Source organism: Passer domesticus, chromosome 8 (genome assembly GCF_036417665.1).
Source record: "Passer domesticus isolate bPasDom1 chromosome 8, bPasDom1.hap1, whole genome shotgun sequence".
Taxonomy (NCBI): Eukaryota; Metazoa; Chordata; class Aves; order Passeriformes; family Passeridae; genus Passer; species Passer domesticus.
Window position 1 is genome coordinate 28,858,588 of NC_087481.1, and position 14,925 is coordinate 28,873,512.

At 43.2% G+C, this 14,925-nt stretch overlaps 2 protein-coding genes across 7 annotated transcripts in view; one reads left to right on the plus strand and one right to left on the minus strand.

The window, feature by feature from the left end:
- Positions 1-474: 474 nt before the first annotated feature.
- NRBF2 (nuclear receptor binding factor 2) lies at positions 475-14,880 on the minus strand. 5 transcript variants are annotated; one of them, XM_064429966.1, is made up of 4 exons: positions 14,696-14,880; positions 4,478-4,562; positions 3,050-3,090; positions 475-2,012 (listed from the first exon to the last, which is right to left on the minus strand). In XM_064429966.1, exons 1-4 carry the CDS (start codon positions 14,747-14,749, stop codon positions 1,296-1,298), a joined length of 897 nt encoding a protein of 298 aa, XP_064286036.1. In that variant the 5' UTR covers positions 14,750-14,880; the 3' UTR covers positions 475-1,295. The 5 variants fall into 5 exon arrangements, with proteins under 5 accessions (XP_064286036.1, XP_064286037.1, XP_064286034.1 ...); XM_064429967.1 differs by lacking the exon at positions 14,696-14,880 and adding an exon at positions 10,821-10,926; XM_064429964.1 differs by lacking the exon at positions 14,696-14,880 and adding an exon at positions 6,900-7,044.
- The window catches only part of LOC135306315 (uncharacterized), a 79,263-nt gene continuing 71,584 nt past the window's right edge, over positions 7,247-14,925 (plus strand). For both annotated transcript variants that reach the window (XM_064429981.1, XM_064429983.1), the window contains exon 1: positions 7,247-7,576. The gene's annotated coding sequence lies outside the window, so the exon portion shown is untranslated. The remainder of the gene's footprint in view (positions 7,577-14,925) is intronic.

Here is a 14,925-nt window from a genome sequence, read left to right on the forward strand (position 1 = left end):
AAGCTTACCTTTTAACAGCACAAGAATAACTTAAAATGCCACAGCTTCCAATACTGAACACTTCAATAATCAGTAACAGCTGAAGGTAATTCATGCCTCCACTAAAACACCCCTAGGGAAATCCCCAGCTGGGCTCCAGGGCAGGGCTGAGCCATGCTGGAAGGGGTGGCTGTGAGGAGGCTGCACGGCCCTGCTCAGACCCTGCACCCTCAGCACTGTTCCTACAGCTCCTGCTGGGCTGTGCCCCAGCAAATCCATGGAGCTGCTCTGCTGATGCTGCAGCACTGGGCTGGAACCCAGCTGTCAGCCAGATCACTCCACAGGTGGGCAAGGCCCTCTGAATTCATCCCAGCTTTCTTGAATTTGCTGGATGATGAATGTGGAAGCTCAGCTGTAGGTGTATCCTAACACTTAGTACCAGGAGTAATTTGTACTTTATACTTGGCAACATTTGTACAGATGTAACAGACAGTGTCAAAACACCTTGGTTTTTATTTTCCTATCCTTTTTGAATCAGGTTAAGCTGTAAACAATTTCTTTTTCAATCAAATACTGCCAGCTAGAATTACTTCCATTCATGCATCACTGAAAACAAAAAGGGTATTTTACCTTAAGTATAGATTTTTCATTTTAAACCATGTCACTTTATACAGAAACCAACAGCTAGATTCAATGCACCCTGATTAGTTATGTAAACAGATAACCCCCCAAAAAAACCCACGTCGACAGAACGAGTAAGTTGGTTCCTTCATAGCATGGAAATTAAAATCTCTCCTGACTTGAGGGTAACATGGTCAGGAATACAGAGTGTGGCACATAAATCCATCTAGGAGGTGTATGAATTGCACTGTATCTGAATTAACAAAGTTATGCATAATGAAATGCACAGTTTAAATTCATGCTAGAAAGCATTTTTCAATATGAAGTGGCAGCCAACTGGCAACCATAACAGTTAGGTTCTGCACCATCATTTATGGCATTATAGATAACTATTACATATAGCATACTTAAAAACCCTGAAGGATTGTGTTACTTGAAACATTCTCCAGGCAGTCATTTGGTTTGAAACATTGGGAGAAAGACTAAAGAGATCACCATCTTATACCAACTATGGTACCTTTAACTTCCATGAAGTAAATCAGATATGATGTGTATTTCACAGTAACAAAGTTGCTTAATGCCTTTTCTCCAACAGTAGGATTGTGGTAAATGTTTCTGCCCTCAGATCACCATTGTCCTGGTGGCTTTCCCTTTTCTCAAGTTTGGGTAACTACACTGGGCACTTTTCCTGGTTTTTAGCTATTCATCAGTCCTTTCAGTATATCATCAGAGAGTTCCAGCAGTGGGAGTTCAGGGGACGGGATGTCCAGGGGGGGAAGGTTGGGTATTGGAATGTCCTTTGCCTTCCCAGCAGTTGTTGCAAACTTCTGCCAAGTTGCAGCTGAAGAAGCAGATTCCGAGTGCTGCTGCAGACCCCACAACTCTGACTTCTCTACAAAGTCAGTGTCTACATCCAACTCCTTGTCTACTGGAGATTTTTGGAGTCTAGCTCTTTCTGCTTTTAACTGCTTATTCTCTCTCCTTAATCTCTCGTTTTCAGCTACAAGAGATTCTATGAGCTGCTTCAAATCTGCAATTTTGGTTGCCTGCTCTTCTATTATAGTTTTGTCATCTTTTGGCGCTTTACTGCCAATACATGCTTCCACTGGCTCCTTCTTTTTCTGAAGCAGAAATAAAAGTGTATCTGGGTCCCTGTCAAAGACACCCCGAATATCCTGTGAATGTTTCTCTGTGGAAGAGCTGTATTTCTGAGCGACAGGAACCAGTATGTTTTGATCATCAGAGTCTTCAGCAGATGGCCTGTAAGAAGTCTGAAGATGTGCAGCTGCTTCCTTGTCAGCACTCTGCTGGGCTTTCAGCTTTTCCTCCCTCTTTGCCCTTTTCCACCTCTCCTGGATGAGCAGTAACTGTTTCATATGACTATCCCTTTGTAATTCCAGTGATAGCTGAGCCTGAGTAAGAACAAGATTAAACAATTTAGTTGGTGATCCCTAATGCCACCCAAATATTCACAAACATTGAATTAGATGTGTGTAAATATTGACATAAACAGCATCACTGCATGCCCAAAGGGGGGAGCTTTTGTTATTCAGACATTAAGTCAAGCAGGAAGTGCTCTCTGCTTGTACAGTGCAACAGGTTCAGATATGTCAAATTTAGCATAACTACTGGTCTTTTTGTTTGTAAGTCACTGACCAGACTAAATACCTCTGGGCAGAGGCACCCAGAGTTTAACTGACCTATGGCCAACACCAAGAAGGAACAGATTCACTTGGCATGCATGGTCACACTGGCTAAACAATGCAAACTTTTTGTATGCTTCTATGATGGTATCTGTGCAGCCTGATCAATAACACCCAAATGAAGCAGCAGATTGCTCCAAGGCCAGGTATGGTCCCAAATGATTCAGCCATATTTAATGAAGGAGGTGGCACAGCAGTTATGAACTCACCTGGGTGAAAGACCATTTTTCTACAAGAATGACCCACTGGAGCAAAGACAGATGTCTGATCTCCAAGGGTTATTTGATTTCATAATATTGGCTAAATTCAAAGCCTGATGGTACAAACTACACTACTGCATTCACAGACAGACTTGTGCAATGAATAAGAAAAAGTGTCAGGGCTGTTGTTCTAGAGATCCCCCAATCAGGATGCATTAAACCAAAATGACACACTGTAGGTGAGATGCTTGTTTTTTTGTCTCAGTAAAACACTAAGTGCCTCACAGATAAAGTTAAACATGGCACTAGTTCTGTCACCTACTTGAAGATGTCTGGCAGACTAGAAAGCTGGAGACCCCTTGGATGGGTTAAGGTTTCTCTAGGAAGATTAGTATTACCACACTTGCGAAACTCCTGGTGCAGTTGCCAAGGGCTCAGAATATTTTGCAGAGGCTAATGGCCAGGAGGGGTGTGATCAGACACAGAGGGACCCCGGGCACAGCAGGGGCTGTGGTTGTCCTGGCATCTGCTGCTCTCTGGGCTCACCTGCTCCGAGTGGGTCAGCTTCATGGCGTCGGTGAGGTACCCTGCAGGACAGAACATCATCAGCACTGACAGCACGGCTGGCAAACCTGAACTTAGCTGCCACAACAGCTAAGGAAAGCCTGCAGACCTGTGTGCTCAGCCCCACATAAAGGCAGCAGGCTAGAGGGAAAGTATTTACGAGTTACAGTGGCTGGGAATAGCTGCTGTTTTTCAGAGGTCTGAAAAAATTAGTGTAAGACCTTGTAATACACACTACAGCCTTGCCATGGTGTCCTGTTGGCTTGGGTCACTCCAGTTTGTTTTTAGAGCAGCAGTAATTTCCAGAAAGACTTCTAGCATATCTTACTAGTGCTGAAAATGACAACATATGAGAAATTCTCAACCAAATTTGGAATGAAGACAAAAGCAAGAAATATTCAATGTATTTTTGGCTTTTATCTTGGTATATGAAGTACAAGAAAACAAGAAGTATTCATTTTAGAATGTAAGTGCAATCCCTCATCACTCTGAGTATTCATAAATACCAAAGAAACGATTAGTTTCTCACTTTATGGGATTTTCTAGTATTTATGAATGGAGGCAGAATGCCTGGTATCTAGGTTACCATGTTCAGAGCAGCCACACAAGCCCTGTCACTGAAAATGTCCTACTTGTTGCACCAGTTAAGACCTCCTTTCTTCTTCTGCCAACTAGCTGCATGCTGTCAGAGAGCTGAGGGACTCCAACACAAAAAATGCAGCAGGACTATTTAAATGGACAGGTAAATGCACAAGATCTCACAGAGGAGAGGCTGTCCCTGCAGGGTCTAGGTCTGTGAAGCAATCTGCTGTTTTGCTCGAGTTCTGGGGAGCTCTCACCTGCTCTTAGCTGCCTTGATGCAGACATTAGGAAAGGGAAGTTTTGTAAGCAAGCATTTGTCCTTTACCAACAGAGAAAGCACTGTGACCTCACCTATGGAAGCAGTAAAGGCAATGCAAAGTATAAAGTGAAACTGGCTTGGAGCAGGTACACAACTTCAGTCTGTGCATACCACAAGGTGTTGGCTTCATCTTCAGTCAAGAACTGCCCTCACAGTGATAATCACCCCCAATCTAAACAACTTTGGAAATGTCTGACTTTAGCTGCTCACATGAGAAAAAAAGTTTTCACAAGGGTTCTTGATCTGGACTGAAAAACAAACTGACATTTTAAGAATAAAAATTTTGCAAGTAACTAGACACTGTGCTTACACAGAATCATAGAATCTGCTGAGCTGGACGGGACCCAGCAGGACCATCAAGGCCAGCTCCTGGCCCTGTGCAGGACACCCCAAGAATCCCATGTGCCCAAGAACATGGTTCAAATACTTCTTGAACTCAAGACAGGCTTGGTGCATGCAAATCTAGAAACTGATTTTAAGAGCTGAAATGTGAGAAATAACCTACTCACCAGCAGCTTTTTTGTGACAAGAAATTGCTTCTTCATATTTCCCTGCTGCCAACAAGCGGTCTGCTTTTCTGCTTTGCTGGTGAGCCTTCAAATGAAAAAAAGAACATTACATCAATGGGGGTTAATAGACAAACAGTCATACCTGTCTTTAAAGTAACCAATACAGCTGAAAAACCTGTACTGATTCCAATTCTCAGGTTTTTAGGGTCAGATTTCCACTCCCTTCCAAGCTTTGTAATTTGACTTCTTCTTTAATACTACCTTACAAGAGTCTGTACTAGTAAGAACTGAAGTTTGTTAATGCAGCAAAACTAGTGTGTACACAACAAAATACTTCTGAAGCTGTTCCTCAGAATGCACATGTTCCCCTTTCTAGGCAGGCACTAACCACGGTTGTGTAAAAAGAACATTAGGCCAAAAGAAGTTTTGAGGAGTTGTGAGTATTTTGGACCAATTTACCTGGCAGAACACAAGATATTTGAATTGTGTTACATCTTAGAGCTGATTTGATATTATCTGCTGCCCCATGCCCAAGACATTTTGCCTCTTGGGTGAACAACTTCCTTCTTTTTTTGTCTGCAGCTTACACCAATTAATGGCTGCAGCACAGCCATAGTTAAAAGCATCAAAGTCACGTTGTTGCTGTACAACAGTAAAATCTATACCAGCATTTGTAAACCACTAATGTAAACCACCAACACAGACTAAGGTTGTTGCTGAAAGCAAAGATTTGATGCGAGTATTTGCATATACTTAGTGAGAAACTATTGCATAACCAGCACTGCAACTTTCATGAAAGCAAGTCTTTTCTGTCATTACTACAAGACATGGATTTTAGAGCCCTTCCTCCAAGACAAGGTGTGTAATGTGAAAGGCTACAAGCACTAGCTGGTGAGAATGTGAGTTACACACACTGTTCAGGACTGCTTTACTGCATGTTGAGCTTGAAGTAAACAGACATCAGGTACTGGTCCTTACATGGTACTGATATTAACACCCATTTAAAATACAAGTCCCAAAATGCAGGTCAGTTTGTCCTTTTTGTCTGCCAAGTGGAGTTATGCCCTGCAGTATTACAGTAAGTTCCTACCAGAATCTTAGCAGCTCTGACACCACAGAAGAGAGAGACTTGTAGAGAAAACACCTGTTTGGGCAACAGCTGTTCTTGAGCAATCCCTGGCAGTTACATCACTCCTTGAACACATTTGGCTTTCCTAAAACTGATTTCATATGCTAATATGGTGTGTTCTTAAAAAGCCTAAAACACAACTCCTTGATTCTTCACAAGAAATATTCTTCTTCCTCACCTTCACTGAATCCTCAGAGCATTGTTAGCCCTTCCCACTTCTTCTACCCTGAGCTTAAATAATCTAAGAAGAGGAAGTGTTTTTCTATTGGAAAATCATCTGTTTTATGGCTTTTTTCTATGGACTTCTACAAATGACATATGCCAGAAAGATAAACTTATTTCCCTTTGATATGAGCAAACATTATCAGCACAGATAAAGCCATCTCCTTGGTTATTCCTGGCAGTTTGTCCCATTACAAATTAGCTATGTCATGGACATAAAAACACCTGAGCTAGTTCTTTACAAAACAATTTTTCAGTAAATTAGTATTGATACAGCTGCTTCTGCAAACTGCATGGGCAGGTCTAAAAAAACAGGGAAAGAGGAAATAGAATAGCCAGAGACAGAGGAGCTAAGAAAGCAATTCAACAAGTCAGAGGACAAGTTCCATTTACTAGTTTTTACATATACGAATTTGAGTCCCATTGTTTTCAAACATTATTCATGTATGTTTTAAACTGCTGGAGTGTGATCTTGCTCAAATCACTTAAGCACATCAGAACATCTGAGGACATTCAGTTCTTATTTGATTGAGCAATTAAATTATTTCCATTCTCAATTAACTTCCAGTGAAGCTAAAGGAAGTCTGAAGGCTGAACTGTGAACAAAATTTAGAAAACAACAGTCCATAGATGTTGGCAAAAACAAAACCTAGGGTCCTCTGATGACAAGGTCACAATGCCATTCTTGTAAGTTACATCAAAATATACATGTCAGGCCATCTTACTCCAATGCCAGAATTCCCAATGGAAACAACAGGAGCCACACCAGAAAAAAAAAACAGTTTTCAGCACAGCCCTGCGTGAGAAAACTAGCTGTTCTGCAGTCAGTCATGGGCAAGGAATTCCTATTTTCCTATCTTTTCCTGACAGGTTGACAAGAAAATACTTGCCCATTTATTCTAACCCGTGTTTGTTCCAATTAGTTGATTGTGGAAAGACCAAGGAATTTCTCCCACTTTCACGTTAGCTTATTTATCAACAAGCAGTTTGAAGAAATTAGTGGTGCTGTTTCCTGGCAGCAAGTGATGAAGCTGCAACAGAAGTATTTGCATGCCATTATCATTTACTAGCCATTATCACGGATGAGCTTCTACATCTTCTCTGCTCTGATGGTTTGTTCTTGGTGCTGTTACCCTCAGCCATGCAGCTCCAACCACTGTCAGCACATCTCTTTTGAACTCAGAGTGGCCTGTACCCATTATAAAACTGGCAGGGGAAGAACAGGTCCTGTGTCATAAAGAGAAGATTACTCTCAAGTTTATCCCTGGTGTGATGTCATGCTAGAGGAAGGTATTTACACAACAGTTCTGATGCTACAGTGCTGGTTCCCAGCAGATTCCAGCAGGGCTGCTTTGACTTTGGTCTTGCTGCTGTGCTTACAGAAACACCTGCTGCTCGACTGTGGTGGGTTTGTAGATGTGATTTCTCTTTCCTCTTCCACTTGCAGTGCTGGAAATTAATGTAGGATGGGGTGTAGAATAATGATAATTTATTAAGAAGCTGTAGCATTGAAAAGGGGAAGCAGGTTGACAACTACTTTCAGGTGTCCCTCCCAATCCTGATGAGCAGGAATTCCCAGCAGGCAAATGGCCAGGTGTAACAACTTGACTCTTGTAATAGGAAGCAGGTGTGAGTAAATGATGGCTGAGCTGAAAAGCTTCCTCATCTTGCTACAATGTCATTGGTTCTTAAGAGATCTGGGCAAGCCTTACTGTGTGAGCTGAAGCACTCTGGAGTAACTCCAGAAGGTGAGATATTTTTCCACACCCTTTTTAGCTGCAATTGAGATGCTGAGAGATGACATTTGCTTTAGTAAGTTTGTACTGTTATTCTGGGGAAGTGCTCCTATTTGATCTTTCCACGTGACTAGCCCAAATCACCACCTATGTAATCTCTAAACAGCAGAATAAAGCCCAATCAAACAATCCTCTAAAATAGCCATGAGTCTCCTCTTTACCTACAGCTTTCTTTAACCCAAATTTAACACTCCACTCCCTTGTTGGTTTGTTTGTTTCCCACTACAGACTTGATAATGATGTGACTGCAGGCTGTGAGAAATGAAGCCATAAGGCCCACTTGCCAGACCTATTACTGTTCCCTCAAAGGAAAAAATAGCAATGTTTTCTTTCCAGGTACAGCATACCCTTACAACTTAAAGGACCACCACAGTATGATCCTGGCTGAAGTTGTGGGGATAAAGGAGGAAGGCTGCTATTCTTCCCATACAATTCTAGTTGATGGCTAGCTGTTGTGGAAAGGAGCATAACAGAAAAAAAACCTGTTTGATTCAACAGTATAAAAATAATGCTTAAAAAAAGGGGCAGATGTAGCACACATTTTCAAACAGAGTAGGCCTACTACCCTCTCCTCAGAGCAGTCATTTGCAACAGGGCTCCTGCAGCTGAGACAGGTATGTTTTGTTTTTCTCTGTTCCACTAAGGGGAACAGCCCTTCACTGCACAAACCCTTGCACAAGATGTTAAGCTTACAGCCTTCTTAGTATATTACAAAGGACTCACCAGAAAATGATGTATTTTAATGGGGTTATGGAGCACAGATTATAGCACTTTACTTAAAATTATAAAGGCAGGAAAAACCCAGCTGCTAGAACGATGGGGCCTGATGAAAGTTTAACTGCAAAGAAGTTTCTGTTTTAAGTGTTTAAATGTTTTAAGTGAAACCACTGTTTGATGCTGCTATCATCTATTTTATGTTATGGACTGTGCATACCAGTTATTCTTGCCAGAAAAGATTAATACCTGTGCTCTCCTACTGCTGAAAACAAGGGGAAGGGGTTTCTTTGAGAGATGAGAGATCTATTTTAGGATTTGTTTCCTTAAGGATAGAGGTCTGATTTCTATTTTGAACAGTCAAAGTGCACACTGCATTGCTGCTCTATTATCCACAAGAGTGCCAAGTGTTTTCCACGTGGGTGTTTACAGCAGATCACAAAGAGTGGGACAAGGTGGTGCACTATGGCTCTCCCCACCCCACACACACTCTGTCAGAGGCTACACCTACAGAAGCCTCTTTCAAACCCATTCTTACCAGGAAACAGTGAATTTAGAAAGGTTTGAATGTGTATGTCCTCATATGCAGCGAAAAAATGTACTGAAGAGGGAATACAAGTGCAAAACTTGATCTGAGAGGTCTAGGAATCAACTATGGCCATTCATTTATTAAAAAAGTGCAACCTTGGTTAGGGTGGCTATGGAAAATGCTTGTATTTACTGGTAGTAGCACTAAAAATAAAAATAATAGAGTTGTACTGTAACTTATGCTAAATAATGAGAATATATTTGCAGTAAAATAAAGAAAGGGGAATGGTGTAGTTTTACCAAGTCCCCATTTTTAAATACTTGTATTCTGTAGAGAAAGATGACTAAAGATCAACCAAAAAATGGCAGAAACCATTGTGCCTCTTCAACCAAGACCACTAGTCACATGTTAGCTCAATTTTCTGTTTTTGAAAGCCTGTATTTAGCAAGGTTGACAGAACAATGAGTCAACTGTGTAAATTATAGGTTAGTGTTCCTATAGAGCAAAACAAGTAAGTGACACTATCATGAGAATGTTCATGTTGAGAATACAGACCTCTGAGTCACTTTGTGTTGAACTGTAAAGATGTCCAAGTTCATCCTGTATGTAAGCAGTAGTATTAGACTTTAAATATATGGGCAGACAAGCAAGCAGTTGTTTAGGCAACCCCCATTAATTGACTGAATAGCTCTAATTGACTACGCCTGTGTTCCCAACCTACTCCAAGTTTCAGATAAAATGGTTACTCTGAGTTCCTCAACATGCAAATGCAATTAAAAGATCTGGAATGAGCCCAACTTGCATTCATATTGCCCAGGTTAGGTGGAGTCTTCCAAACCCCAACCAGGCAGAGCTGCAGCCCTTTCCCTGATCACCTGCACCTTCATTAAGGTGTGGTATCCTCTTACCTACTGCATAGTCAAATCAACCTCACTCGGTTCCTTTTCATCCATCCAGTGTGATAAAAACACTAAATGCTTCAACTTGTTTTTCAGAGCCATTTTCAGACTCACAGAATGAATTAGGTTGGAAAAGACAGTGAGATTGAGTTCAGCCTATGACTGAACACCACTGTGTCAACGAGACCATAGTGGTGACCACCGAGTGTCATGTCTGGTCTTTCCTTATCCAGGGATGGTGACTCCACCACCTTCCCAGGGCATTTTGTGTGCCTACAGTTCTCAGCTGCTTTGGCAATGTCCTTCTTGTCCCCATATATAATGTGTCACAGCTGGTTCTACACAAGCCTTGCTAACTGAAGGTTACAAGATAAGTGAGAACCATTCCACTGCCCTGATAAACAAAACCAGTCTGGGCTTCTGTCTGTATGTAGCCCTGAACCACGAGGCTCAAGCTGTTACAGCAACTGAGCTACCTCTCAACAGGAGCATCTGAACCACTACAACAAATTATCCAGTAAACAGACTTCCAAGAGCAACAATTTCAAAACAAGGGGGGCAGAAAGGCTTCAGCTGTGCCTTCAGTCTGTCCCACCAGGTTTCTCTGAGATGGCTTCATTTGGGTCTTTAAACTGCTGGTCAGGCTTACTCAGAGCTCAGCTCTGAGGCTTGATGACAGGCATGTAAGGGCAGTGTGACACAGCAGAAAGGCACTGCTGGTAGGTACCCAAACAGCACAGGTACAGTGAGCAAACACCCGTCAACCACCCACTGCTTAGCTAATTATCTTCTTGACTGGGAGTGCTGCAAGTTGTTTTATGTGCCACGAGGAACAGTTTTGTGTTGTGCCTTTACAGCAGTTACATGCCTGCACCAAACATTGTCCAGCTTTTCCAAGGTGGCTGTTACTGATCAGCTGAGTATGTGATGCACCTCCAGCCACTTCACTCAGATATGTGCTCCTCTGTGGATTCACACCTCTCGATTCTTCCACCACTGTGGTAAAAACAGACTTTGTGTTAAGCATGTCTAGTGATACTTCCCCTTTTGTTACCTTAAAAGCTTGTTCTCTGTTACTGGACTTTAGAATTGAGTGCATCTGCCTTTTTTTGGTTTCATTTTGCACTGGAAGATGAAGTATAGCAGCTGTCAGGTTAAGACTGGAAAAAAAAATCAAAGAAAACAAATGGGGTTCCATGGATGTTTCTGTAGATTAACATAATATTCCTGGTTTTCCAATGAAAATACCAGAAGTGCAGGCTGGCATTAAGTCTCAAACACATTAACGTGTGTGGTTTAAATTCTCTGGTCTCTAGTGAACTTCTGTAGATGTTTTTACTTTCTCCTCCTACACTTCCATATTGCATATTTATTCTGCTTGTTATTTTGCCTTTGTGTGGATGTAGTATTACCTCACTTTGAAATAATTCATTAAAGTAAACCATTGATTGGCTTGCACTGGAGTGGCTGCTACTGATGGCTAGCAGCATTAATATTAAAAGCTTTTGTTATATGAGATTCTTGGAATACACATTTTGTGCTGTTCTCACTCCAGCTATTGGTCTGTGCTTTCTGGTTTTCACTACAACAGCAGCTCTTCAAGCTGGGTCCTTTATGCTTCAGGAAGCTTAAGAGGTGGTAGTTATTAACCAGATTTTGGACTGCATTTAATTATAAACCATACAAATACAACTACCTTGCAGGAAGAATACAAGGTAGAGGTGGTGTGGCTCCTTAGCCACAGGACAGTACTGAGCTGTGAAAGTGGAATCTGCAGAATTGTGAACTCCTGGGTGTCAAACTCTGTTCAAAGAGCAATTTCTAGTCTCTTCCTGAGATTAGTATGATTTTCCTCACTTTTTCTGTTGTTTCCAAGCTTCTGATGGTCAGCAGCATGTGGTTGTGCTTCTTAACTTGTAACTTTTGCTCCTACATCTAAGGGTAAAATTATGGCTGGATGTGGGATCAAATTCTCTGCCTGAACCAGAGGCCAGTAGGAAGTGCCTACAGCAAGCAGCACAGAGGAGCTCTCAAGATGCTCTCTTCATAGAAGACTTATCTTCGTGCTTTTACACTGTAAAGTTTTAATTTGTAAGAAGAATGTTGAGATGTTTTGGTCTAGATTACGTGTGAAATAAGTAATCAGCTGGGCTAGGTACCTGCTGTATGGCTGCCTGCTGGTGCAGGGACTCCTCTTACTTCATGCTGGTTTTAAGTTCCATGGCATAACCTAAAAATTTTTGTGAGGTTGAAGAAGACTCAGTTCCATAAAGATAAAATATTATTTTAGGGAAATGTATCTTTCAGAAGTTTGAGAAAAAGAGCATAATTGAAGCCAGGAGAATATAAGATATGGCATTAAAGTGTAAGGTAAGGGGTGAGTTGTGGTTGTTTGTTTGGTTGTTGTTGTGGTTGTTTGGGGTTTTTTGTGGTCAGATCAAGTGGCCAGGAAAATCAGGACAATATCCATGCTTTCCAGTAACTAAGACTAGATGCTCCACTAAATCATCCACTATTAATGGACAATTTTTACAAGACAAAGCAAGATACAAGTACTGTGGTAAATTCTAATGAAAAGCCCTAACTGATGGAAAATCAGTTTTGTGAAAATGGTCAAACCGTGATATACTGGAAGAGGGAAAATATCTTGTATTTAAACCATTGATAGAAGTTAAAAAAGACTAATGAATACTGTATGCAAAATTACTTTGTAGTTTAAGTGTTGGGTCATTTGGTGGCTTTGGTTGATTTTGCTTTTTTTTTGGTAGCTTTATTTTCCTCATTGGCATATTTGGAAAAAAAATGTGCTTTTCCAATTCACTAGATTTAGGTAAGAGAATAAATTTATGGGAAAAGAGTGCAATAGGAAACACTGGATGGTATCAAAACAATAAATGAACATTCTTATTTAGGAGGTTGGCACTTTCCCTGAATGACACTGTCAATCTGAAGCTCCACAGCAGAGAGGGGTTGTGAACAGAAGAGCTTTGCAGATTTGTAGTTACTCCTTCCTGTTCATGTCTTTAAAAAATGTAGGCATGTCCTAACCATGGCACTGTACCCATTCAACCCTCTTATCATGAGGAGTTGCCATGGTGCTTGACACAACCTCAAACGACATGTCACTGTCCTGTGTATGGTGATCCATGACTATATTGCACAGCACTTTCACAACAAGTTTTTGTATTTCAGGACACTCTCAGGCAGTAGGAACAGGCAAATTCAGTATAAAAAACCAAAACCAGTGTATTCACAGGCAAATTCAAAATTTTGTGTATGGAAGTGTGTAAAGCAACTCCTTTTCCTGTATCATCCATTCCATCCAGAAGTATCATGACCTTGTCAGCCTGGAGCTAGACAGGCATGGTAACTGCACACTCCTGTTGTGTTTGCAAGGTCACAAACCAGGCTTTAGTCACAGCTGTGTCACTCCTACAATATTTCCAAGTGGTTTCAGTAAGAAACATTACTGACTGGCTATATTGCCAAAAAAGTTGCTACTTTCAGACATTTACTAGTGAATATACGATTATAATTTTCTCTTTAGAATCTTATGCACTACTATCTACTTTTTAAAAAGGTTTTTACAGTATCTGTGAATTAGCTATAGTTTAGCCCCCCTGTTTTACCATGCTTTAGGTTTGCCTGGCTTTAACCCCATGATATCAACAGGTTACATGAGACTTCCTATTTCCTGCTGTTCCTTATTTCAGCAGACAGAGTAAAAATTGGGACAGTATGATGCTGACATACCCAGAATGGTTCTGCACCATTGCAGAACCTACAGATCTAAATAGATCATCTTCCTACTACACTGCCAGGTCCAATTCCATAGGTGGCCTGCAATGACAGGTGTGTAAGTCTTTCTGAAACTGGGGAGAGCAGTCTAGAAATACGTGACTGACTCTGTAGGCAATGCTCTGTCAGGGCTGACACCACCCTGGCATAAATAAGCTTTGGTTAAAACCTAAACCAACACAAGTCTCAGAGGCTTTGCGTGGCAATGTCTAAACAATTCCTGGATCTAACTCACTCCTGGAAGCAGCACAGCTGGATTCTCAGTGTGCTGCCTCTGGCTAGCTGGGCTGCTGGACCAAAACTTGTTTTCTAAGGGAATGCTCTGTGTATCACCACACAGCCGAGATGCAGCCTTGCTAAACCCACAGGGCAGCAGAGAATTAACTCTTCTTGACCTAGATCTTGTCTGTGGGACAGAGACCTGCCAATTCAGACTCTTTAACATCTGTCAAGAAGCATTTTTTAGACTATCTGTGTTGCGGTTCAGGTTCCTCGGAAGTTTAGTTTAAGTAGAACAATTAATGGTGTAAGGTTTTCAAGCATTTCATCTTCTGAAGTTAAAGGAAGCACTTAGCCAATACTAGGCTCTAAAGCCTCTAAAACTTTAGAAACTCTGATGGTTATGGCCTGTGTCATCTACACGTTTCCCCTAGACGCTTCCTTCCTGAGCTGCCCTTGTCCCTCGCCTTTGCAGCGCCATGTCCCCGCACGGCTCCAGGCTGAGCAGGCCGGGCACGGCACGGCTGGCGCTTCCCGGCGGGCCCGGGGCAGCGCGGTGCCGTTCCCGGCGGGCCCGGGGCAGCGCGGGGCCGTTCCCGGCGGGCCCGGGGCAGCGCGGTGCCGTTCCCGGCGGGCCCGGGGCAGCGCGGGGCCGTTCCCGGCGGGCCCGGGCCGAGCGCACCCTTCCCTCCTCCCGGGAGGCCGCTGGGCCCCGCTGCCGCCCGGCAGGGCCTGACACGACACTGAACAGCTCTCTGTGGGGGAGAAGCGCGGCCAGAGCCCCTCGTTCCGTTCGGGCGCGCCTCTCCTCCCGCTCACCGGGGGCGGGAGCCCAGCGGTGTCACCCTCTCCCCTCACCCTCTCACCGGCTGCCCCGACGCGCCCCGCTTCCCCTCCAGTCCCCGCGCTCACCAGGTTGAGGGGCCCCTCCATCACTTCCATGGACGGCGGGGGCTGCGGGCACATGGGCGAGGGCCGCTCGCCGGTGCCCCCGGCCCGGCCCCGGCGCGCCCGGTAAACACGGCGGCCGCTTCCGCCCTGCCCGCGAGAGCCGGCCGCCGCCTCGCGAGACTTGCGGGCCGCGTCGCCGGGGCAACGGGCGCCGCGCGCGCCGCCCGCCCGCCCTGAGGGCAGGAGGAGGC

Excerpts from the sequence above, each read along its gene's own strand:
- NRBF2 (XM_064429964.1), bottom strand. The coding sequence starts at position 6,971 with ATGGCTGAGGGTAACAGCACCAAGAACAAACCATCAGAGCAGAGAAGA. Across the intron at positions 4,563-6,899 it reads GAAGCTCATCCGTGATAATG|GCTCACCAGCAAAGCAGAAA; the intron begins GCTAGTAAATGA and ends TTTCATTTGAAG. Across the intron at positions 2,013-3,049 it reads AGCTGACCCACTCGGAGCAG|GCTCAGCTATCACTGGAATT; the intron begins GTGAGCCCAGAG and ends GTTCTTACTCAG.